This window comes from Benincasa hispida, unplaced genomic scaffold (genome assembly GCF_009727055.1).
Source record: "Benincasa hispida cultivar B227 unplaced genomic scaffold, ASM972705v1 Contig587, whole genome shotgun sequence".
NCBI lineage: Eukaryota > Viridiplantae > Streptophyta > Magnoliopsida > Cucurbitales > Cucurbitaceae > Benincasa > Benincasa hispida.
Window position 1 is genome coordinate 377,347 of NW_024064949.1, and position 24,676 is coordinate 402,022.

At 37.4% G+C, this 24,676-nt stretch overlaps 3 protein-coding genes across 3 annotated transcripts; 2 read left to right on the forward strand and 1 right to left on the reverse strand.

Moving 5' to 3' along the window:
- Window positions 1-5,467: 5,467 nt before the first annotated feature.
- On the forward strand, window positions 5,468-9,255 carry LOC120069765 (putative uncharacterized protein DDB_G0271606). The gene is made up of 6 exons (XM_039021562.1): window positions 5,468-6,909; window positions 7,019-7,137; window positions 7,223-7,807; window positions 7,884-8,334; window positions 8,411-8,634; window positions 8,709-9,255. The coding sequence occupies exons 1-6, from the start codon at window positions 5,902-5,904 to the stop codon at window positions 8,836-8,838; spliced, it is 2,517 nt and encodes an 838-aa protein (XP_038877490.1). The 5' UTR covers window positions 5,468-5,901; the 3' UTR covers window positions 8,839-9,255.
- Window positions 9,256-11,066: 1,811 nt separating this feature from the next.
- Window positions 11,067-11,725, reverse strand: LOC120069782. Its single transcript, XM_039021596.1, has 2 exons — window positions 11,597-11,725; window positions 11,067-11,489 (listed from the first exon to the last, which is right to left on the reverse strand). Exons 1-2 carry the CDS (start codon window positions 11,723-11,725, stop codon window positions 11,067-11,069), a joined length of 552 nt encoding a protein of 183 aa, XP_038877524.1.
- Window positions 11,726-20,745: 9,020 nt separating this feature from the next.
- On the forward strand, window positions 20,746-22,896 carry LOC120069775 (galactan beta-1,4-galactosyltransferase GALS3). Its single transcript, XM_039021590.1, has 3 exons — window positions 20,746-21,169; window positions 21,267-22,211; window positions 22,289-22,896. Exons 1-3 carry the CDS (start codon window positions 20,970-20,972, stop codon window positions 22,632-22,634), a joined length of 1,491 nt encoding a protein of 496 aa, XP_038877518.1. The 5' UTR covers window positions 20,746-20,969; the 3' UTR covers window positions 22,635-22,896.
- Window positions 22,897-24,676: the final 1,780 nt, after the last annotated feature.

Below are 24,676 nucleotides of genomic sequence, written 5' to 3' on the forward strand. Positions count from 1 at the left end.
AAGACTGTTTTACCCCCGAGATTACCTCTTGTTTCTTAAGTCCTACTGATCCTCTAATGAACAGTTGGTTTGTGATCTAATCATCAAAACGAGTCCCTCTCGAGCCAATGAGGGGGGTGGAGCCCCTTGTTCAAGACCCGGAGTCAGCACTTAAGGGAACAATCTTTCTAGTATCCCTAGAAACAGGTAGGAGTGAATTCCTTCTTGCATTCTATGTTCCCAGCTATCTACCTAGTCTTACCCCTGAAATGGGAGGCTTATTATGCTGACATTGTTGAGCCAACCCTCACCTATGCAAATCTAAGGATAATTCCGAATAAACAGGAGTTCATGCTCAGGATTAAGATCAAGTTACCTAGGTCATCCTTTTGAAATAGTTGGTCTTGAACAGTAGACAATGTTATAAAGTAATAGTGACTTATTTCGTGGTCCGATCTTGTGCAAACTCATTGCACAGGACGCCCCCACTCTTTATGTCATCACATGTACGAATTAGGATCACTTCGTTTGTAGCACTTTACAATTCCTTGTAACAACTACAGAGTGAGCCGCATCCGATATTGTTACCAGAATAAGGCACCCAACCTTATTCATATACTATAGATCATTTTGACTATTTACTCGAACCTGATCCACTTTTATGTCTCCACATAAAGTTCAAGTACTCATATAATAGTCATGGATCTTTTAATTTATTGGATTAATTTCTAAAAATGAAATAAATAATTCATATATTCAATAACAACTTTACTGAATTTTAGAATAAGTTTATTGTTTACAAACCACGAGTTTTAGGACATAAAACCCAACAGAAAATTGAAAAAAATCCCAATGTGGGATTTTCCCACTTTCAAGCAAGAAGGTCAGTCACCTTCTTACACATAATTCTACCATCAAATTCAAGGAGTAGCTAAAATCACTTCAAGTGATCAGTTTTCATGAAAGTCATGTAATAAAACCACTCTTGATTGAGTGGAAAAGGACATGCAATTACTGAATTGCTGAGTTTTTGAAGGTTGAAGAAGTTGTTCTTTAACAAGCTGAAAAACCCAGAAAACCTCTCCTCCAATTCCCTAAGTTCATGCTTGTTTTGAGTCACACAACTCAATCTAAGGCTCCTAGAAAATAGTAGGAAAACTCTAATGGTAGTCCAAGGCCTAAATTAAAGAAGATTGTAGCTGTTTTTCGTTGAAGAAGAAGATCTTCAAAGGTATGTAATGAAACCCTCTTGATACTCTATGAACATGTTTAATTTGATGTCGAAATTGAGGAATCAGAATACTTAATGATCATGTTTTCTTTCGCTGTATGTTTCTGTAAACCAACAAGCTTCACTTGGACGCTTACACCACTCGGCCAATGCATGCATCAGCGCCCTTCTTGCGTCAATGCCTAGTCTCAAGATCAGCGCATGACCCTACTTCACGCACATCCTCTCCTGACCCAACACACACTAATGCACGCACAAGCCGCATTGCTTATGGCATCCTTGCCCATGCACGCGCTTCCTTCCCCACCTACCTCAACGCGAGACTTGGCTATCGTATAGCCCATGTTCAACGCATGGCCTTCTCTTCGGCCACACTTAGCCGTGCCTCTCTTTGCCTCCACGGCCAACTTGCACTCAATTAACATCACTGAAGGCACTTGGCTGCTGCACATTCTTGGCAACAACCCTTAACGCATGGCCAACACTTAGCCAAAATTTCCTTATTTAAACCATGCACACTCTCACTTACACCCGAGAGTCCTTGGTATTCAATACTTAAAATATTTTTCTTCTTCCTTCTTAGCATTCTCAAGTATTTTCCCTACAACAGATACTCTCATAAGCATAGTCTTAATTAACATACTCATTAACATACCTAAGTAAGGAAAGTAGGATTCGGGGTTTACACGTTAGCACAGGTAAGAAAACGGAAGAAGCAAGTCATTCATTTTACTAAAAAAGTCAAATCATTCAGAATTTTGTATTACATAAATATATATGTGATAATTTTTCTTTAAGTAAGAGATTGGCCATTGTCCAAAGGCGGCTCATTGAGCCAGTCATCGATTGTAAAGAGCCTTTCCTCACTTTAGAAGAAAATCCACTTGATTTGATTATTAGTAAGGGAACGAATATTTGTTGTATATCTATATTAAACTTTCTGTTGGGAATGTCTTAAAACTCGCCGTTCATTTTTTAAATATATTCTATTTTGCAATAAAAGTATTATTGAGACTTCATTCAATAAAAGTGTTATTGAAATTGCATTCTATTATAAAATCCAATAAACAAACCCACGACTATAGGAATACTTAAACTTTATGTAGAGACATAAAAAAGGATCAAGTTTTAGTATATAGCCAAAAAGATCTATAAGTATATGGATGAGGTTTGAGAGTTCCGAGTTCGTTAGGAGGAATTTGAGGCTAAAATTTTGAGGTAAGTTAGTTAACACATGTGAGGACAAATTCTTAGAAGGAAATCTTGTAAGAATATGCCCAGATTTTGAGTTATTTATGCTGGAAGATAAATTGGGAAACTGATAGGTCGAACAAGCAAGCTGCTGCACCCCAAGCACAAGTAAGCAACTGGCTAGACAGGGCCATGTGGTGACGAGCGCACACATGGACAGGCTATGCGTGCTGTGCGATAGGTGGGGCTTAGGGGCATACAAGTGGACTGTGTGTGTGTGCGCGCTATGCGACACGGTCAGACGTGCGACTGTCTCTTATACACATCTAGATGTGTATAAGAGACAGGGCTATGCGTGCTGTGCGATAGGTGGGGCTTAGGGGCATACAAGTGGACTGTGTGTGTGTGCGCGCTATGCGACACGGTCAGACGTGCGATGGGTGTGTTGGATCGGTAGGCAAGTGAGGTGCCTCTTAAGCACTCTCGGGCGACCGTGTGTGGGCGGCAAGGTGAGATTAGTGAGATAAGGATGGTTTAACTTGGACAAGGCGATGAACTTGTGAAGTTGGATCTGATTTCTTGAATTAGGCTGAAAGGAGGCTGAAAATATTAGCCCAAAGTTTATGTTATTTCCACGAGACAAACACCCATAGGGGAGGCCTACAAACCCTGAGGAATTAGCCCAAAAGATTGTAAGTGACTTGTTTTATTAAATAACTTGCTTTGAATTCATGAATGAAGTTTTACTAGCATTAAAGGATTTCAATGCATATTGAGGATTGATAGCATGATGAGTATTCTGTTACTAAAAGGTTTTATAAAAAATTTATGAATTTATTATGAGTTTCACAACATGTTTCCTTAGCCTTTGAAAACATAATTGATGTCATATGCATTGATTTCTAAGGAAGATTATGAAGATGTTTTAAAAAGCATTCCCTGCCTGAGCGTTTCTTGAATGCCTTTATTACTTACATGTTTTAGTGGAATGCTTCTGATGAGATTTCTGAGTTATGTGAAAAGTTTTATAATGATGATGTTATTAAGGAAACCCGATACTGAAGGACTAGGAGAAGGTATCTGAGTAGCCTTTGGGGCTTAGCCACATGCACGTAGGTATTATCGACGTTGGTTGTGTTGAGATTACTCCACACTAACTAAAGATTTACGACGTTGAGTGGTTTAGAAAAAGGGCTCTCCTCAACTAAGGATTGATGGATGGATGAGGTTTCCTTGAAATGAGAACATAGTTGTTGAGGTACTTATGCATTAAGATGATTTATATATTTTATGATGTAATCATTTCTAAATGCTAAACTTTTAAAGAATTATACATTTATTGATATTTACTGATTAAATTTTAAAAGAAGTCACTCATTGGACGTTTAGCTCATCTTTTTCTCTCCTAGGACACCCTTGAACTAGCTGATCTGACAGTCTGCTACACGAATAGATCAAGTTTTGAGAGTTGAAGAGGAAGTTTAGGTCTTTACTTTAATTTGCTAAGTCTTATCATGTGTATATTAGGGACTAGTGACAAACTTAAGTTAGAGCCCACTACTAAGTAACTTGGAGATAGAGGTGTTTGTAATATGTACATATTTTTTGTGTGTCTGGAGTTTTAAGTATCTCATGTGGTTAATATGAATGTGTAGTTAAAACCACGTCTTATTTTAAAAATAAATACTTATTAGGTATGCCAGACCTAAGTTATAAACTTCTGAGGAGAGCGACGGAGCAATGGATGTCATAAATGGATTGACATCTGCTGTCTTCACTCTTCCTTCTAGGTTAAAAAAGTAATTTAGGAGGGGACGTGACATATTCTATCCACACCAAACCCCTCAATTTACCACTTTAATTTAAAATGAGCTTTGAGGAACTAATCTTCCGTGCTTCCATGTGGTTCGATCCTGGACTTGTCAGTTATACTACTATTTAGTACAAATAGTTAGTTCGATGAGATTATAAATATTATTTAATTTATAGTGTTTTGGAAGCGACGTCAAAAAGGGTTTGCGATCATTTTTACACTCGCAATGGTGAATTTATGAGACCAGCGCAACATCAACTTGTTTCGAGGCAGAAAGAACATGGCACCAGCCTCTGTCCAAAGGGGAACGTACTGTACTTTCTTATTGCAACATATATATATACCTCTAAAGGTTAATTTGTGAGACAGACTGTGTGCATTTTTCTACTTCATTTTATTATTAACAATAAACTGTTTTAATTTTATATTTTAAGAATTATACCAATTTTAATAAAATAAAAATATATATATCTTTTTCGTCCCAAGTTTTGGGTTAAATTTTTAGTTGGTTCAAAAGTTTCAAAATATTACACATTTAGTCATTGAGTTTTGAGTTTGGTTTCAATTTAATCCCTAAGATTCAAAATGTTACCATTACCTTGACATTTGAGTATTGCTTCAATTTGGTCAATTAATTTCAAGATTTATATTTTGACCTCAATATTTTACGAAATAATCATTTTTCTTATTTAGTATTAATGTATGTTAATTAATTTAAAGTAATTAAACAAACTACAATCAATTAAATTTACATTTTTACTTATAGTTATTTTAAATTAATTAGTAGACATTAACCTCAATGATTAAAAGTGGGAATGTAATGACAAACTGAGATTAAAAATATAAAATCTTAAAATTCATGGATCAAATTAAAACAAAACTCAAATTTCAAAGGTAAAATTGGAACATTTTGAAATTTAAAGAGAAAATTGAAATAATAATAAAAAAAAAATTAAGACCTAAATATGTAACATTAGAGAAAAAAACGTATTATTTTTTTAAAAAAAATGGGTGGGCTATTTATCTAATAATATTATTAGTTTTCTTTAAGTTCTTTTTTTTTTAAAAAAAAAGTACAATTAATATCTTTGTATTTATAACAAAACCGAAAATAAGAATATAATATTGGCGAATGGGGATTCATGTAATAGGCATAAAAATTTGAGAATTGGATGGGAACATTGTGGTGTGTTAGGAAAAAGGGAATTAATGGTTTTTAAAGTGGGAAGGCGGTCCGGCCATGGATGTGTTTGTGTTGGTATTTGGATTTGAAAGTTTGTTATTGGGACCGCAGGGGCGTCAACGGCTGAAAACCGAGCCAAAACTTGGGAGCTATTGTTGAGAAAAGAGAGGCAGAAAAAAGAGAGGTTTAGGTCCACGTTATTTGTTGTGGATGCTTAATTTAGGAGAGGGTTGAACGTGTGCCAGTGAATTCCATATTATAAGCCTCAAAATGGTGTCCTCTCTTTTCGGTGTCACTCCCCTCATATCTTCCTTTCCCTTCTCCCCCTCTCTCTGGATTGGTTTCGCATAATTCCATCCCAACCAAAACACTCAAAACAAGAACAATGTCTTATTCCCTCTCTTTTAACGCCCTCCTCCATCTTGTTCTTCATTCCATGGGGTTTTGATCCTAAAACACATATACACATATACACCCATCACATTCTCCCGCCCTCTATTCTTTATGGCTTCTTCGCAGGTCGAAATTTCTTCCTCCTCCTCACCCTTCGGCTGCGTTCTCAGAGACCATAACCGCCGCCGGGAGCCCAATGTCGCCGCCACCCATGTTGCTCGTTTTCGCGACAACCTCAAGACTTTGGTCATGGATCGCCTCAACGATTGCATCACAATTACCCCAAATAAAAATAAAAATAAAAATCAAAATCAAAATCAAAATCCCAACCCCGTCCTTCCTAATTTTCGGGTCTCCAAAACTAATCACAACACCACCACCAATGCCGCTCCCAGGCGCGCCAATGACTCTCAACGACAAACTTCCATCAATGACCCACAAACACAAACACAAACACAAACCACTTCTACTCCTACTCCTGAAACAGGTACGAACAAGAACCAAACCTCGAAGCTTGGAGCATCTTCTCTGGTCCAGATATGGGAGAAGAGGCTAAATGTTTCCTCCTCCAACGTCGGTTTGAATGCGAATGCGAACGCGTCAAACACGGCCGTTTGTTCGGCCAAGCAAGAGACAGAGACGGAGCAGGAGCAGGCATGCTCGGTGGAAGTAGGGGATTTTGAGGACGAGAGGTACGATGCAGGGCCCGGGAGCGAGGACGGGTTTGCAGATTGGCATTCGAGCAGAACAAGTTCCAGTTCTCCGCCGTCTTCCACGCAAAGTCAGAGTTCGGATGCTGGAGAGAGGGAAAGGGTTCGCGTGGTGGATATCATTCGGAGATTGACATTGACGGCTGCTAAGCCTCCGCATTCATCTTGGGTGGAAGATCACAACGACCACCCCAATGAATCCTCTTCCTCCTCGCATCCCACTCTCATTCTGAGAGACCAAGTAGAGCCGGCCAGATGCCTTTCTCATATTTTATGCTCTCCCCGCATCAGGGGACGTCAGGCCTTCGCCGATTTACTCTTGCAAATCGAGCGTGACAGGCAAAGAGAGCTCGACATATTGGTAGAGCGTCGAGCCGTTTCAAAATTCTCCCAACGTGGCCGTATCCAGGTCCACTTTCTCTCACCACTCACTCTTTTTTCTTTTTTTTACAATATCATATTCATCTCTTGTCTTCTCTTGACTTTTATTGGGGCATGCGGGTTGTGAGATGCTGCAGTCCCTACTTCGGCTTAAAATTTTGAAACGTGGAATGGCATTGGAAGATGAGCAGAAACGCCCACAATTTGTTATAACGCCTCGAGAAAATCATAGATCTTCTACTATCATGCATCTCAGGTATGAATAATGAAGCGACACAATTTAAATTGTGATTCAATGCTGGTGTTAGGGATTTTGGCTTCATGTGGCGTGCGTCTTGCAGGGAGAAATTTAGTGGAGTCGGTGAGAATGGTGCCAGAAGCCCTATTGGAGAGATGCTAAACAATAATGATGAAGATAAAAACCAGTCACATACGAATGCTCATACTCCTCCTCATGCCACCAACACTAATGAGAAGGAGAAAGATAACGATAACGAGCAAGTAGTTGGCATACATAGCAACAGCATAAACAATGATCAAATTCTTGAAGGTTTCAAAGAAGAGCAAATTGAAGAACGTGAACGTGAACAAGAACAAGAACAAAAACAAGAAATAGAACAAGAACAAGAACCAAAACAAGAACAAGAACAAGGAGAAGAAGTTGATCCTCCAAGTTCAGAAGGCACTTGGCAAGATAGGCCTAATTTGAATTTGGATTCACAAGACTCAATCAATGGATGGGAAGCGGAAGATCAGAGTGAGGCAGCAGAAGAAAGTTATGGTGCAGACTACGTGGGAACCAGTTACGACTGGTTTTCTGATATTTCTCGGCCTCGAAGTTATTGGGAAGACCGCAGGCAATCTTGGTATCAGCAAATGCTCGACTCTAGCTCTGCCAACGATGAAATACGTCAACTTATTCAAAGGTATATCATTCCTTTCTTTCACTCATTTGAATGATGCTCGATGGTATTGAACTAACTATGGATAATCAATATGCAGGAAAACTGTATCGACTTTTCTATCAAGTGACTTCCGTGAAAGAATGGACAAGTTGATGGTGACTCGATTAGAGCGACAAACACAAGAAGAAGAAGAATATGATGAGGTGAACGAAGAAGATGATGATGATAGAGCGGAAGAACTGTGGTGTTTCTCTGAAGGACGGACTCAATCAAAGAGTAGTGATAACGGAGAAGAAGAAGAAGACGAAAGAAGCTTGATTAGCGCTCAATATCACGAAGCAAGCGATTATTTGGATCAATCTACATCACCATTGCAATTGGCATCCCCGTCAATATTGAGCTCATGGAGCTACCAGCTGGATAACGAGATGGGTGAAGATTCCAACAGAGGCGCATCTACTTCCTCACCCCAACCTTTTCAACCTCAATTTTCCTCCAACAACCAACAAGGCTCTTCCCTCGTCTCAACAACTCATCATCCTTCTATCGTAACAAACCTACCTACTTAGCAATTAATTAATTAATTAATGACCATGGAGTTTGAGATTAATTTATTCATTTCAGGAAATGGAACTGATATACGACTTAAGAGGGCACATGGAGCAACTGTACCAGGAGATGTCGGAACTGAGAAAATCAATAAAATGTTGCATGGACATGCAACTCATGTTGCAGCACTCAATCAAGCGCCATGAAGTTGGAGGGGGGAGGAGATCCAAGAAAGAGAAATCAAGAAAGCCCAAATGTTGTATTTGCTACAACATGGAGATTGACTCACTATTGTATAGGTAATAATTGTATTATGTTTATATAGTGAAAATAGAAGAATAGAAAATATAATTTTTGTTGGGGTGCACTGCAGATGTGGACACATGTGTAGCTGTATGAAATGCGCAAAGGAATTGCAATGGAGAGGGGGAAAGTGTCCAGTTTGCAGAGCTCCAATAGAGGACGTGGTGCAGGCTTCTTTTACTACAACAACACATTCATAGGAAGGAATAATAGCATGGGATATCGATGTACGAGTTCTTGCTTCAGAGGACCGTCTTCTTCATTATAATACTTCCATCTTCCATCTTCCATCTTCCTTCCACCTTCCAACGACCATCCATATCCATATCCATCCATTTTCATTCCTCTCTCCATTTCCTTCTTAACTTACCCTCTCATCATCTCTTTTTTCGGTCTTCTTTTCACCTCTTTTTCTTTTTCATTTTCTTAACCTTACCTGCTTCATCTTTATATCCAAATTGCACATATCTTAATTACGACCTACACATTTCACTGTAAATCATCTTCCACTTCTATGTTTTCTCCTTTTCTACATATATATGCATGCATCTTGTATGTATATGTTTTTTTCTAAGGAGATAAATCTTGTAATACAACTCCATTTCAGTGAATTTCTTTTACTCCCACTCCTCTTATAGGAACAACTTTACTTTTCTGCATTTACGTCTTTAATTTTCTCACTAATTTCTCTACTTTAATTTTGGCCTCATTTATCAAATGTGCTTCGTTACTTTAGTTTATAAACACTACCTTCAATCTTAATTATTTTTTTAAAATTGAGAAAAAAATAAAAAACCAAAAGTTTTCATTAAAAATGAAAGTAAAGAAAGCAAATATAATTTTCAAAATAAGATAGTATTATTATATATAAATATATGAAGCACAATAGATAGTATATTCGAACCATAAGTCTCTTGGCCACTAACATATGTTGTATACTAGTTGTGAACTATACTCATTTTGACGAACAATACATATTGTATGTTGGCTGAACTATGCTCATTAAGGTTCGATTCCTCATCCAATTATATTGTCAAAGGTAATCGATTTAAATATCTATTTTGGTCTTTTACATTATGCATAAACTTATAATGACTAAGTTATCATATTAGTAACCTTTATGATTCGTATTGTAGAAGTGGATGATACTGTATTACTCACAATTGTTAAACGGTAAATAGGTAGATCTTAAAAAAATTATTTTATCTCTTATCAATTGTCATCTTTTCAATTACGTATTTTGTTATCCTTTTCTTCTTGTTTCTTGTTATTTTGTTTGGTAGTTTGTTCTTTTTGGTTTTTGTTTTGATGGCATGTTCCTCTCTTCGTCATCGCAATTTATTTCCTAGATTGTTAGATTCTTTATGTTATTATTCGTTGTTGTTCGATTACACTGAACATTGCTTTTTTTAGTGATTCCTTTAAATTTGGAATTATTATTTGCTAGCTTCTTTTTTAATTAAAGTTTTGATAATAAATTTTTTTATTTGATTTTAATAATATATCAATTATAAAGTATATGGATCAAGAGATGCCAATATAAAATATAGCACACCACTTATAACCAAATATAAATCATATTTCTTGCACAAATAATATACAAAATATTAAGGAGTTGTTTGGGGCGCTGAGATGATATAGGATGTGGGGAGTTATGATGTCTGAAGAGTTTGATATGTTTGTATTTGGGTGTGTATAATTGTTATGTCTGTGTTTGAGTGTGCAGAGTTGTTATGTCAGTGCTGGTTTAGTTTTTGTACTCTATAATATTTTGCCTGTATGAACACTTTTTTCTTTTTCTAATCTTATAATCCAATTATTGTATCCATCCTATTTGGAATAAGACATTGATTGCATTTTTTTAATTCTTTCCAATCTCAAAATATGGTATACAGTTCAATTTTATATTATTCATTCCAATCTTCTCATAAAAGAAAGCCAAATGGTTTTACAAAATAATGTAAATTTAGACCGGATGTGAAATTAATTAAATTCATTCCACTGATAAAATAAAAAAATTAGACCGGATATGAAATTCATTAAATTCATTCCCATCAAAAGATTTTACATAATTTGATGGTCCTATACATGACCATTTTACAATTTGGTTAGAAATATTTTCAATCATATCCAAGGGCCACATACCATGGGTCATTCGTACATGTCACAAAAAATTAACAAACATTAAAAACCTATGGAATAAGAGACTAGGGAAAGTTACAAAAAATAATAACAAACCAACTTGCAAACACCGACAAAAAAATTAGTTAGTCTTGCTCAATAAACGCATGCAATACCTTTTCTTTAATGGTGGTGGAATGGCTAGAAAACCATCTGTTCGCTGAATATCATTCACCAACAGATCTATGAGGGTCAACTGATCGTCCTTCTCTAAAACCTCAACTTGGTAGATTTGTTCAATGACCTTCTAACGCCTCTTCAGCTCCAATTCATATTTCTCTTTCTGCCATTGTACAAGTTTCTCCATTTTACTTTCCTGGATGTCCATTGCTATGCATACAATGTCAAGCATTTCAGATTGGAAGGGAGTCCTCTTGCGTTTCGTTCCTCTCATATCGTTACTTGATCCAGTATACCTACTGATGGGTGTATCTGGGAAAACCTCATTCATCCCATCAACGGTCGTTATGTTCATGTCAGGTATACTTTCTTGTTGCTCATTAACCTGTGATCCCAACCGAATATCCTCCAAATGTTCATCTGTTGCAGATGCTTGATCGTACGGGGTTTCACTGCCTTCACTAGTGGCCCTATCTTTCCCAAATACGATTGAAAGCTCATCATAATAGAGGAATGGTTTGTGTTTCAAACCCTTCGCGTTGGGATGGGACTACAAACAGGAACGTATATTATGTTAGAACATCATATTATACGATGAAAGAGTTCACCATTGTAAGATAATGATACTATAATGTGTTTTTATACCTAAACCCATACATCGAAAACCTCTTTCTCTACTTCCATACATTTGAACTCGTCGTTCCAATCAAATCCACTGCATGCATTACTCAGCATCTTAGTGACTGCACAATATTGTCGCTTTAAAAATCTAACCTTGCACTCCATTGTCAACAGCCCGATAGAAAAACTAGGAATTTTTTCCGTAAGTAGACGTTGTAGCTGTTGTAGATAGCCATGCTTGAATGTTCTATTATCAGTTTGCCAACCTGTTTCTCCCAAGTGCAATAGTGACTCCACTAATCATGCATCTTCTGTTGGGGTTGATGCCCTAAAGTCTTGTGTCCTGTAGTTTGTAAACAGTATATACGAACACCTGTGATTGTTAATATATGATATTTACTTCACATCTTGTTGTTTTGCTCGGTTATTTGTTTTATTTGCTTCACCACAAACCAATAAACATAAAATCTCTGGTTATCTATATGTGACTCAAGCATGTATGTGGTGACATACAAGTGGATCATGTCTGATGATAACCAAAAATGGTCTGTAGTATATGGATATAGGAGGGAAACCTTATCCTTATCCCTGGTAATCTATGGACGTGGTCTGCTTTGTGGAATGGTCACAAGTGTTGTGACTTGCCACAGATGGTCTGATCCTGATCATTCGTGTGGAGACATGCGAGCGGGCATCCTATACAAAGAGTTTGTATAAGACTTGACCATGAAGTGTTAATGTCTCGTTAATAACACCGTTCATGACAGAGACTTCACTTCACTAGGATGATCATAGGTAAACATGAGCTCAATTCTGAGTGAGTTGGAACTTCTGCCATTGAGGCGGTCCTTTGATTTGTAGGGTGTGAGTGGCCAAGTCGCCGATTCAAACCTACCATTTTGGGATTCGTCTAATTTAGGAGCTGGGAACTCAACTACACAAGATGAAATCACTCCTTCCCCGAGGTAGGGGTAAGTAGATAGATGGCTCCCTTAAGGGCTGATTCTGGGCTTGAACCGATGTGGCGCCACACACATTCTCTTGGCCCGAGAGGTGTTCACACATAGTTGGACTATGTTGTATTTATTAAGAGGAATCGGTGGTATTTAAGGAGTAGAATGTAACTTACAGGGACAAAACGGTAAATTGGCCTAGCTGTACTATGAGCATCTGTGAAAGGTCATCGTACTCATGATTGGTTATATCCAATGGACACAGAAATATATCTGTGGTAAGAAGAGTTCAGGTGTTGGTCTTTAGTGGAATCACTGACAATTAACGGATGGTGAATCTCGTGGCTAAATAGTTTAGTCAGCTATTCAAGTATCGTTGGAGCTTCGAGCCACAGATCCATTAGGTCACCTAGGTACCTGGATTAATGTCGAGGACCAGTGGTTTGGGTTAATTTGAAATGTTCAAATTGACAAGGAGGAAGTTCAATTAATATTGGCTAAATGTATGAGATACATTATTTGGAGAAATTAAATATAAATATGATTTATATCAAGTAGAGAAAAATACTATAGTAGATATATGATATCAAACTATAGGATATAAATATAATATGATTATATTATTAATTAAATTAATTGATTAATTATTTAATAATTAACTAATTAATTCACGTATGAACGTGTGAACGTGGGGCCGCAAAGGTTAAGGTAACCGGCAGGTTAAAGATTGAAAATGGTTTTCATTTTGATTAATTAATTCAGCCATGCTTCTGAAATCCTGCGCCCAAAGAATTCGTGAAAGAACGATCGCGACAGCTTATACGATAGAATCTCATTCGTCTAAACGATTGTCTAGTTTCACGCGTTCCCTAAAACGATCGTTATACCAATTTCCTAAATGATCGTCCAGTTTTTCCTAAATGATCGTGTAGTTCTACTATACGATAAGTATCTCCGCTATACGATAACAGGTTTCTTCTCGTGCGTGCTTATCGTCTACACGAAATCTTCTCCTCCGTCCTTTACCAAACTCACCAGAGCCCACTCTTTGGGTTTTTGACGTCGAGGATACTCGGGTTTTCCTTGTGGTGGTGTTGTCCCTGCGACCTTGTTCGTGTACGTTCGGATCGTGCAGAAATAGTCGAGAGACTCGCCGGGTGCTGGTAGATCGGTGGGAGTTTTTCGCTGGTGTGGGTTCACACAAATTAAGACCGTTTTCCTCTGGTATGAACCCCTTTCTCTATGTTTTATCGTATTCTAAGCATGCTGTTGATGAGTATAATATGCATAACTGTTAGTATAGAATGTATATCGTTTATGTTTCGGTCACTGTAAAATCGGAGCGATCTAAGCCCGCTCATGGAAATCTCGGTATGAGATCCTTCATCTTCAACCTTTGTCCAAATGTGTTTTATCATTTTCTCATGTCCTGCCATTTAGCTACATACATACATATAACTTAATAAAAAAAATTGGGCATAGTTAGATAAACAAAGTTTGAGTACGAATAACGTAGAACATGTTTCATCATTCACATGAACTAATTAACACAACATAAATTAAGATAATTCAATACAATAGATTGTTTGAACCAAAAGATAACATGGTCTAAAAGTAGGAGGAAGTTATTCATAGTAAAGTGAATTGAACAAGAAACTTTGTGCTCATGATGCTTGTTCCCATTCATTGAACATTTGCATCACTAACTCATCCTTGAAACTAGTCCATTTTTCGAATGTTTCAATAAATTCTATATTTTCATCAACGAGTTCGTTAGATGTAAAATCTTCATCATCTGTTGTTCCAGACATTGTAGTCTGACACATTTCTCTTGTTATCAGATTGTGCAGCAGTCAACATGCCGTTAGTGTTCTACATTGGATCTTAACTGGATAGTAGGACTTCCTATGTAGGATCGCCCAACGACCTTTGAGTACGCCAAATGCTCTTTCTATGCAGTTTCTAGTGGATGAATGTTTCATGTTGAAAAATTTCCATGGATTAGTCGGTGCGTTTCCAGCACCACGCCATTCTAAAAGATGGTAGCGCTATCCCCTATATGGTGCCAAGAATCCCTCAACATTGGGATATCCAACATCACGTAGGTAATAATAACCTAGGCATGGTATACAGAAAATTAGTTGGCAAACTATTTGGTCTTGAATCCAGACAATGGAATCACAAAAGTCTATACCGTTAGGAACCTTCAACTTGTGTGGTCAAGAAATTGCATCCCTAAGCACTCTAGAATCAGCTGTAGATCCTTCCCACCCTAGCAGCACAAATATAAACTCACCAGTTGGTGAACAGACGACAAGCACATTTGTGGCTATCTCACCTTTCCGGGCACGATAGCGAGGACGATCGGCTTCACTTGCATTGACCTTTATGTATGTGCCATCCAATACACCCAAACAGTTCTTTATAGGATCATACATTGACAAAGGGATAAAAATTTCCTAGTTTCCTAAAAATCTAGGACCTAATATTTAAATGGGAGTGGAATTAAAATTTTTGTAATACCTTAAACCATTTCCACATGCTCTCAGTGCAGTCGCTCATGATAGGCTCCGGTTTTTTCAGCAGTAACTCATGAAGTTGTAGTACTGCGGTCAGAAAGGACCTAAAATGCCTCGAAACAGTTTCACCAGACCGTGCGAACTGTTGTCCAACTACTTAGTTCTTAACATCGTGCGTCAAAATGTGGAGGAAAATTGTCACACTGCGATCAGAACAAACCTAAAATGCCTCGAAACAGTTTCGCCAGACCGTGCGAACTGTTGTCCAACTACTTAGTTCTTAACATCGTGCGTCAAAATGTGGAGGAAAATTGTCACCATCTCTTGAACGTCAACACATTGAGTAGGTGCCAGACGACCGGTCATTCTAATCATGTTACAAAGGATGACAAAAGTCCGTCTATCCATTCGTGTGTTCTCGCGACAGTAGACATCATTCTCATAAATAAGCCGAAAGAATTTTAGCTGTCTAATTGGATGTCTAATGTATGAGGGTTGGTTCTCTATTCTACGATGGTCATTTATTAATAGGGCCAATGTTAGGAATATTTGTCGTTGGGACTTGGTGATGATTGAAAGGATAGTAAATACTTCTTCATTTTCCATATTTTGGGATAGAAACTTAAAACCCAGGATATAAAAATAAAAATAGTTTATCAAGGATTAGGCCTTAATTGAAATACATAACCTATATTAGAATTAATACTTAAGATTATTTTGATTATTATACCTTTATTTAAAAGGTCTTTTAAATAATTCTTTATTATTGTTGTTTAAAAAAAAAAAAACTCAGTTAAAATTTAAGATTAATAGTAAATAGGTCAATGGAATACCAACTTTTTAATACTAAATTGAATAATATGTACCCTCCATCAAGACGCTAGATTACAACATCACCCCAACTTGATATTCCAAGCTTTCAAGGAAAGAACTTCCTCTCAAGGAATGTCCCCCAAGAAATGATCCTCTCTATGGATCAAAGATTTCTCCCCATAAAGGCATGCACCTTGGACAATCCCCAAGGTTCTCCTTTTATAGGCACGAATGAGGTGGTGGTTGGAGAGATTTGTGGGAGGAGTGGGCTAATGGATGTATAACCACCCGTTTTCCTATAATTTAGGAGCCCACTCTCTCCTATATTAGGTAATTGCCCACATCTCGAACAACTACCCACTCACCACTAACTTAGGTAACTACCCACATCTCCGATAATTACCAACTCGTCAACTACATGGATAACTACCCATGATCTTGGATATTTACTCAATATGACTAAACCACTCATTTGTGCATCTTAAATGATTGTTTAGTCCATCAAGCCAATTGGCGCCAAGGACCGCATCTCCCGCGCACACCAAGTGCATGTCGTGCCTTGTCGCCTATCACTTGGTGTGCATCTATTTGATGTTGCGTGCGCCTAACGCCCTTCGCCTTTGAATGTGATGTCGCCTGCCTGGGCTAACGCCCCTGTATGCACATGATGGTTTGTTGTGCGCCCCCCCCATGGGCTCTTGTAGGATCTCACGCTAGTGTTGCATGCGCCTGCCGATGCCGTGTTGCATTGCTCTTTACCTATATATTGCCTGTGCATACGCCTTGGCATTGTTGCTCGTAAGGGTCCATCAACTGTGTCAGTGCTCAAGTGCTAAGGTCCTAATATGGGGCACACATGAATTTAAAGTTAGAAGTTTAGTCCATAAACCTCTAGATTTGTGTTTATATAGTACCTAAACTTTAAAAATGTATAATAGGTTCCTGAATTTTTTATTTTTGTGTTTATTGATTTCTAAAATATCAATTTTGCATCTAATACGTTTCTTACATATTTGAAAATGCTAAAAGATAAATCTTATATTAGACATTAAATTCAATTTCATGCTTAATAGGTACGATCAAACATCTTTTTAAAATTAGTGTATCTATTAACTACAAAAAAATAATTTTAAATTTTTTAATATTTCTAAGATTTATTAGATATAGAATTGAAGTCATTATAGCTTAAAGAAAGAATTGAAGAAATTTATAAAATTAATGAACAATTGGTTTGTGATCCAATCACTAAACCAAATCCATCTCGGACTAATGAGAGGATGAGACCCCTATTGTTCAAGATCTGGATTCAACATTTAAGAGCACAACCTTTCTACTATCCCTAAATGGGTAGGTGTGAATTCCATCTTACACCCTATGTCTCCAGTTATCTACCCGGTCTTACCCCTGAAATGGGAGGTTTATTGAGTCGGCACTATCGAGTCAACCTTCACCTATACAAATCTAAGGATAATCCTGAATAAACAGAAGTTCATAGTTAGCTCAGGATTAAGGTCGAGTTACCTAGGTCATCTATTAGAAATAGTCAGTCTTAAACAGTAAACAAGGTTATAAAGTAAGAGTGACTTATTTCTTGGTTTGATCTTAAGCAAACTCATTGCATAGGACACCCCTACTTCTCATGTCTCCACATGAACAATTCAGGATCACTTCATTTGTATTATCTACAATGCAGGCTGCATCCGACAGTATTACCAGAATAATGTACCTAATTTCATTTGTATACTATAGACCGTTTTGGCTATTTACTCGAACTTGATCTATTTTTATGTCTCCACATAAAGTTCAAATATTCATGTAATAGGCATGGATCTTAGTTTATTGGATTTAGTCTTTACAAGTGCAATTTACATATTCAACAACAACTTTATTGAATAAATATCAATAACATCTTTATTAATAATAGAAAATGTTTAACATTACAAACTCCAAGTTTTAGAACATTCCATCCAACAGGTATTTGGCCCTGGTACCTAAGATATGACGGTCCTAGAATATTACCACGTACATGTAGGTACAGTTTGGCATTGGTTATATCGAGATTACTCCACATCAACAAAGATTTCCATATTGAGTGATTGAGCAAAAGGGACTCTCCTCAACTAAGGTTATGAGATGATGAACTCTATTTAAGATTTTCAGTGTTTTATGCTCTATGACGATTTATATGTTTTATGACATATTTTTTAACAACCTTGGACTTTGGGAGAGTTATATGTTTTCCAAAAGGAAAGATATGCTTTGAGCTATTTGAGTTATTTGAGTCGTTTGAATATGGATTTCGATAGTTGTTTGAAAACCTAAATTTATATGGTAAAAGCATATATTTTTAAAGTATGTCACTCACTGGACTCCTCAGCTCACGTTTTCCTATGTTTTGTTTTTCCCCCCAAGTAGCAGTAGAGTTCTAGGATTCCAAGGTTGCGGGTTGCTTGACAAAGAAGGTTCAGTCTGCCACCGTTGTAAAAGGGTTTGATAGTTAGTTGTGAGTCTGGAAATGGATGATAATTAGTTAGGCTTTACAAAATTAGAGTTAGGGTTTGGTCTGTGATAAGTTATGTTGAGTTTTGTGACAGCTATGATGTTTTACAGGTTCAGTTGGTCGTAGATGTCATAAGAGGGTTGGCATTTGCTATCTTCACATCTCCTCTTTGGTTAAATAAGTAATCTGGGAGGAGGTGTGACAGTTTTAATAAAAATTTGAAGTTAAAAAGGTAAAATTTGAAATCTAGGGACTAAATTGAAACAAAACTCGAACCCAAAAGTAAAATTATAACATTTTGAAATTTAGGGATTAAATTGAAACAAAATTCAAAACACAAAATGTGTAACATTTGAAAACCTAAAGACCAAATAGAAACTATCTCAAAATCTAGGGACGAAAAGGTATTTTCCAAAAAAAAAAAAAAAAACTATGGAATATTAAACAGTCGCCAGACGCCCTCCGGTCAATGATTAAGAATCCTTGTGTGTAAAGTTGAATGAAAGCAACAAAAGTAGATGGATGTGAACCACCCCTTTCTTTAACGCAATTTTCTTAACAAATATATATTCGGAATGTGATTATTCATTAATTCTCACATCAAACACCATCTACCTATCGCATTTTATCATTAGTTATTGACATGTTTTATTTTTATTAAAGCCGAAAATTTACATTTTCTTACCCTCATTTATTGTTTAAAAAATAAAGGAAAACATCATGCACCATTTAATAACATGTTTTATTTTCAGTTTTTGAAAATAAATTTCTCAACACTATTTTTACCAATAGTTTCTTTTATCTACTTTCTAAAAGAATTTTTAAATTTGAAGTTTAAAAATTTACAAAATAGTTTTAATAAACTTATTTTTTTTATTTTGTAATTTAAAGTAAAAATTCAAATGTTACTCTATGAAATGTGAAATTAAATGAAATTAGATGGAGATAAATATAAATTTCAAGAATAAAACTGAAAAATAAAATTGTTATCTCATGACACATAATTGAATATCTGCATAAATTTAAAATCTGGATGATAATTCATGAAGTAAAATGGGAGGGGATGCGGTAGCAATGGGAAACATGTTTGAATATGGTGAAAAACAGAGATTGGGTTGTCTTTACTTTACATTTACTTGCCCTTGCCCACTTTCTAATTAAATTATTGAATACAATATAAAAATAATAGTTTGGAAAGTTGGAAGACTGTCAATGATTAGCCATTCTATGCAATGTATAAGGTCTTATTATTTATTATTATTCGTTTGAAAAAGAATCACATTTCGCTAGGCTGTATTAAGGATATAAAATATATGTGTGTGGCATATTTGAATAATAATTTTGTAAAATATTAGAAGAATATATAGGTCCTTTTTTGGGGAGATGGAGACGAACGTTCATGGATGTTTGAAATGAGGAGGAAAATGGATGGAGGCCTGGTTTAATTAATTAGTAAGATGAAAAATGAACAAAAAAAGGGATTTGATTTGTTGATGTAAAATTGAGAGAGATTTTTACAAGAAAAAGGTAGAAAACGCACCGACGAAGCAAATCAATCCGAGTGCGGCATGTAGTGGGAAAATGAGAGAGGCCACGCGTTAAGTAGAGGTTCCTCTGCCGCTACAGATTCAGATTTACAGCACAGGATTGGCTGTGGGGATGGGCCCGACCCCGAACCGGATGACATTGACACCCCCTTAAACTCACTCCGCCACCGAATCATTCTATTCCCAATTTTGCAATTCACGCCCTCCATCTCTCATCATATTTTCTTTTAGGTCCTCCTCTACTTCTAGCTCTACTTCTACTTTTACCTTTACCCTTTCCTTTACTACTATTATTTATTACTCACATACATGGCGCTTCATTACTGCACTCTGTCTGTAACTCTACTCAAGAAGATGCGACGTGATGATGTTTGGTGGTGTGGGTAAATTTGATTTTAATTTTAATTTTAAAATGAAATGATTGGGTTTAGGGTTTGATTGTTGAGGAAGGAAGAGTAAGGTGAGGGTATGGTTGAGGTGAATGAAACTAGGAAATGACCAAATCTGGGAATGGAAAAGGAATTGGGCGGGATTAAGGCGGAGATTAATGAAGGGTAATTAATTAATAATGACTAAATTCCATTTACAGCCCTTCTCTTGCCCTTTGCCATTATGGCTTTTGCCTTTACCTTTGCCTTTTCCAATAACACAACAATTCCAAGTCCAACTTCCTTTTTTTCTTTCTTTTTTTTTTTTTTTTTAATTTTTAATTTTTACTTTTCAACATTCTCTTTCTTTTCTTTCTACTCTCTAGCGGCGTCAGGAAAGGAGGAGACGGAAGGGTTTGTATTGTCGCCCTCCTCCCTCCAAACCCACAAGACAAAAACAAGACCAACATTTAATTAATATTAATAATAAACCCCAAGCCAACGGCTCAACACAACCTCCGTTTCTCTCTCTAACAGATCACATCATATTCAATAATATCGTATCGCATCGCATCGCATCCAAAGCCTCCCCCAGTCGAGTAGTCTCTCCCCATCCCCTCCTCTCTTTCACTCGAACCCTCAACTGGATTCGCATCCTCTCTCCCCCCCAGCTTCCATCAGATCAGAAATCTGATTGATTCTCTTCACCATGGCCAAAGACCGAGAAAGGAGGATGTATGTGGGAGTCATTTTTAACTATGCTGCAGAGCTCAAGCTCTTCCTTTCTGCTCTCCTCCTCCTCTGTGCTCTCGCTACTCTCCTTCAGTTTCTTCCTTCTCGTTTCACCCTCTCCATCTCCGATCTCCGTTCCTGCTCCGCCACCCAAGATTCCCTCCCGCGTCCTCTCCCGCCAGCCCAGATCCCCATCCCCACCCCCCATCTCACCCGCCTCCCCGCCCCACTCCTTGCTCCCTTTTAATGGCCGTCGCCTCTGCTTCTCTCTCAGCACACTCCATTCTTCCATTCCCCCTCCCACACCCACCCTTTCCCCTCCCCCTCCCCACAGATCACCTTCTTCCAATGGGGTTCTCAGGCGCGCTTTTCACCCTTACGGTGCCGCCGCTTATAACTTCATCACCATGGGTGCTTACAGAGGCGGCCTCCACAACTTTGCCATTGTCGGTTTAGCCTCCAAGCCTCTTCACGTCTTTGGACATCCGACCTACCAATGCCAGTGGATTCCTCGCCTCCACCCCTCCAATCCCATCAACGCTTCCGCCTACAAGATCCTTCCCGATTGGGGCTATGGTCGTGTATACACCGTCGTCGTCGTCAATTGCACTTTCTCTCAACCTGTTAATGCTGACAACCAGGGTGGAAAATTGCTCCTCTATGCCTCTACTTCCGGCGGCGGCGACCGCAACGTCAACCTCACCGACACCATTGAGGTGCTAACAGAAAGTCCCGGAGGAATGAACGCTTCCCTTTTCACATCGAGGCCCAAATACGACTACCTGTACTGTGGGTCGTCCCTGTACGGGAATCTGAGCCCCCAGAGGGTGAGAGAGTGGCTGGCGTACCATATCAGGCTGTTCGGGGTCAGATCCCACTTCGTAATACACGATGCGGGTGGGGTTCACGAGGAGGTGCTCCAAGTTTTGAAGCCATGGATGGAGTTGGGTTATGTAACATTGCAGGACATCAGGGAGGAGGAGAGGTTCGATGGATACTATCACAACCAATTCATGGTGGTGAATGACTGTTTGCATCGCTACAAGTTTATGGCTAAGTGGATGTTCTTCTTCGACATTGACGAGTTCATCTACGTGCCGCCGAAGAGCACCATAAAATCGGTTCTGGATTCGCTTTCAGACTACTCCCAGTTTACAATAGAGCAGATGCCCATGAACAGCAAGACGTGTCTGAGCGAAGATGCGGGGAGAACGTACAGGTACGAATATTATATGAATGATTAATTGGTATTGGAATTGCATTGCATATAGTGAATGGTTTGGGTTTGGGTTGCAGGAAGTGGGGGTTTGAGAAGTTGGTATACAAAGATGTGAAGAGGGGAATAAGGAGGGACCGGAAGTACGCAGTGCAGCCGCGGAGAGTGTATGCGACGGGGGTTCACATGTCGGAGAATGTAGATGGGAAGACCACACACAAGACGGAGGGCATCATCAAATACTTCCACTACCATGGTACCATTGCCCAGCGAAGGGAGCCCTGCCGCACCCTTTCCAATCTAACCCAGTTCACTGTCGACGACACCCCCTTTCTCTTGGACACCACCATGCGCCTCGTCGCTCCTGCCGTCAAGAGGTTCGAGCTCAAAATGATCGGTAACAGGTTACAGTCCACGCGCCAATAATCAACCACAACCGTTCATTTTCATTCTCATTTCTCCTATTCTCCGCTTTCCTTTCTTTCATTATAATTATAAAATACACTACATATATTTTGGGGGCAAGGGCACGCCCAGCACTGGTAGAAGAGGGAGGGATTGGGTTTTTTTTTGTTTTTTTTTAATTTGTTAGCCACTTGTTGTAATTATTTTATTTACTCTCTTTTTTTTTTGTGCTTATATTATTACATTTTTACATCACAAATAAAAACACACAATTTATGACCCTTGCCTGTGTTTTCCATAGTTTGAGGTGGCCGTGTCGGCAAGGAAATTTCCGGAAGGACCGCCATTTCCCTCTGCCATCAAAATGGGTCTTGTAATAGAATTCAATTATTCTTAGTTGTGGTCCACAAAGTTGGGATTGTTTAATCATGGATTTAATTTTGGTTATTTAAAGTGGGCAAAGTTTTGGGTTTCGAATAATTACACCACTAATGGCTTAATAAATAATAATTGAGCTAACAAAGTGAGAGTTTTGTTATGTTATGTCACTATCACAAAACTCAAATATGGGTGTACCTCACTTACACTCACATGTGATCTGGAATACTTTTATTTTTTTATTTATTCAATTCTTTACGAATGTCTTTTCTACTAATTTTGTGATTGGGTGTTCGTTTGGTACGTCCGAATTCAAGGAATCCGAGGTTAAACTTTCTTTAATGGTTTACTATGATAATTTTTTATTTTATTTTAGTTTTTTTTTTTTTACATGTTTGTTACGAGGAGTTCACTTCATATGTTTGGACTTCTCTATATTTGAGTATTTGAAGTGCTTGAGTTTATATCTCAAACATTTGTTTTTATGATGATTATTTTTGTTTGTAAACTTTTTAATTTTATTTTATTGTTTTTAAGTACACATGTATCCCTATCTCGAACATTTGTTTTTATGATGATTATTTTTGTTTGTAAACTTTTTTATTTTATTTTATTGTTTTTAAGTACACATGTATCAAGGGAGTTTTGGGTAATAGGATTTAAGGTTTACTTTTAGGTTATGCATTTCAATTTTTTTTTTTAATTTAAATAATCATTTTATAAATTTATGTAGATGACGTTTCTAATTAAGTCATTTTTATTTTAACACTTTTGATAAAATCTTTTTAAAATAAAAATACTCATGTCTCTGACAATTTTTTCTCAAAAGTGTTTTTACATACAAGTTCGATTTCTTACATGATAGAAGTAATTTTATTAATGTTAAATAACTATAAAGAATGACTATAAAATCGAGAATTCAATGTTTTGATAGAATTACGTATTTTTATATCAACAAATGTGTGTTTATTGACAATTTTGTACGTCAACTTAAATATAAACATTTTATTGACAATTTTATAGTTATTTTTAAGCTTTTAATTAAGGTTTATTGAGGATTTTATGTCACAAGTGTGAACAAAACAAAAAACTCATGTGTCAACAAAACCTAAATTTGTAGTAATCATAATTTAAAATAATGGTCGTAAGAGTTGGTGGAGTGGCCGTCGTCAGAGGTTGTCAGAGTTGATCATCAATAGTGGTGGTTGGATATTACCGGAGTTGGTCGCAGGCGGTGGTTGCTAGAGATGGTCACCAGAGTTGGTCATCAGAGGTGGTTGCTAAAGTTGAGCAACGAGGTATCATGATGATGAGAGTTGAGTGCACTGTTGATGGATATGATATAAAATGTTGTGACATACGAAGTTGGCCTCCCAAACGATGAGTTGAGTTCATATCTCAACTCATCTTATCTCATCTCCTCACCTCAAACACCTCGTTTGTATTTTTCAGGTCAATTCCCACTTCTCTTATATTATATAATACATATTTAAATTTTTTTTCTTACTTGATGACTTTTATACTTGTTACTTTGTTTGTCACACCCCTTCTCAAATTACCCTCTTAATCTACAAAGAGTTGTGGAGACAGTAATTGCCAACCCCTTGTGACAACCACTGTCCAACACACTCCTGGAAACCTATAATTTTAGCATCTGTTAAACCTGATTAGCAGTTTATGATTCT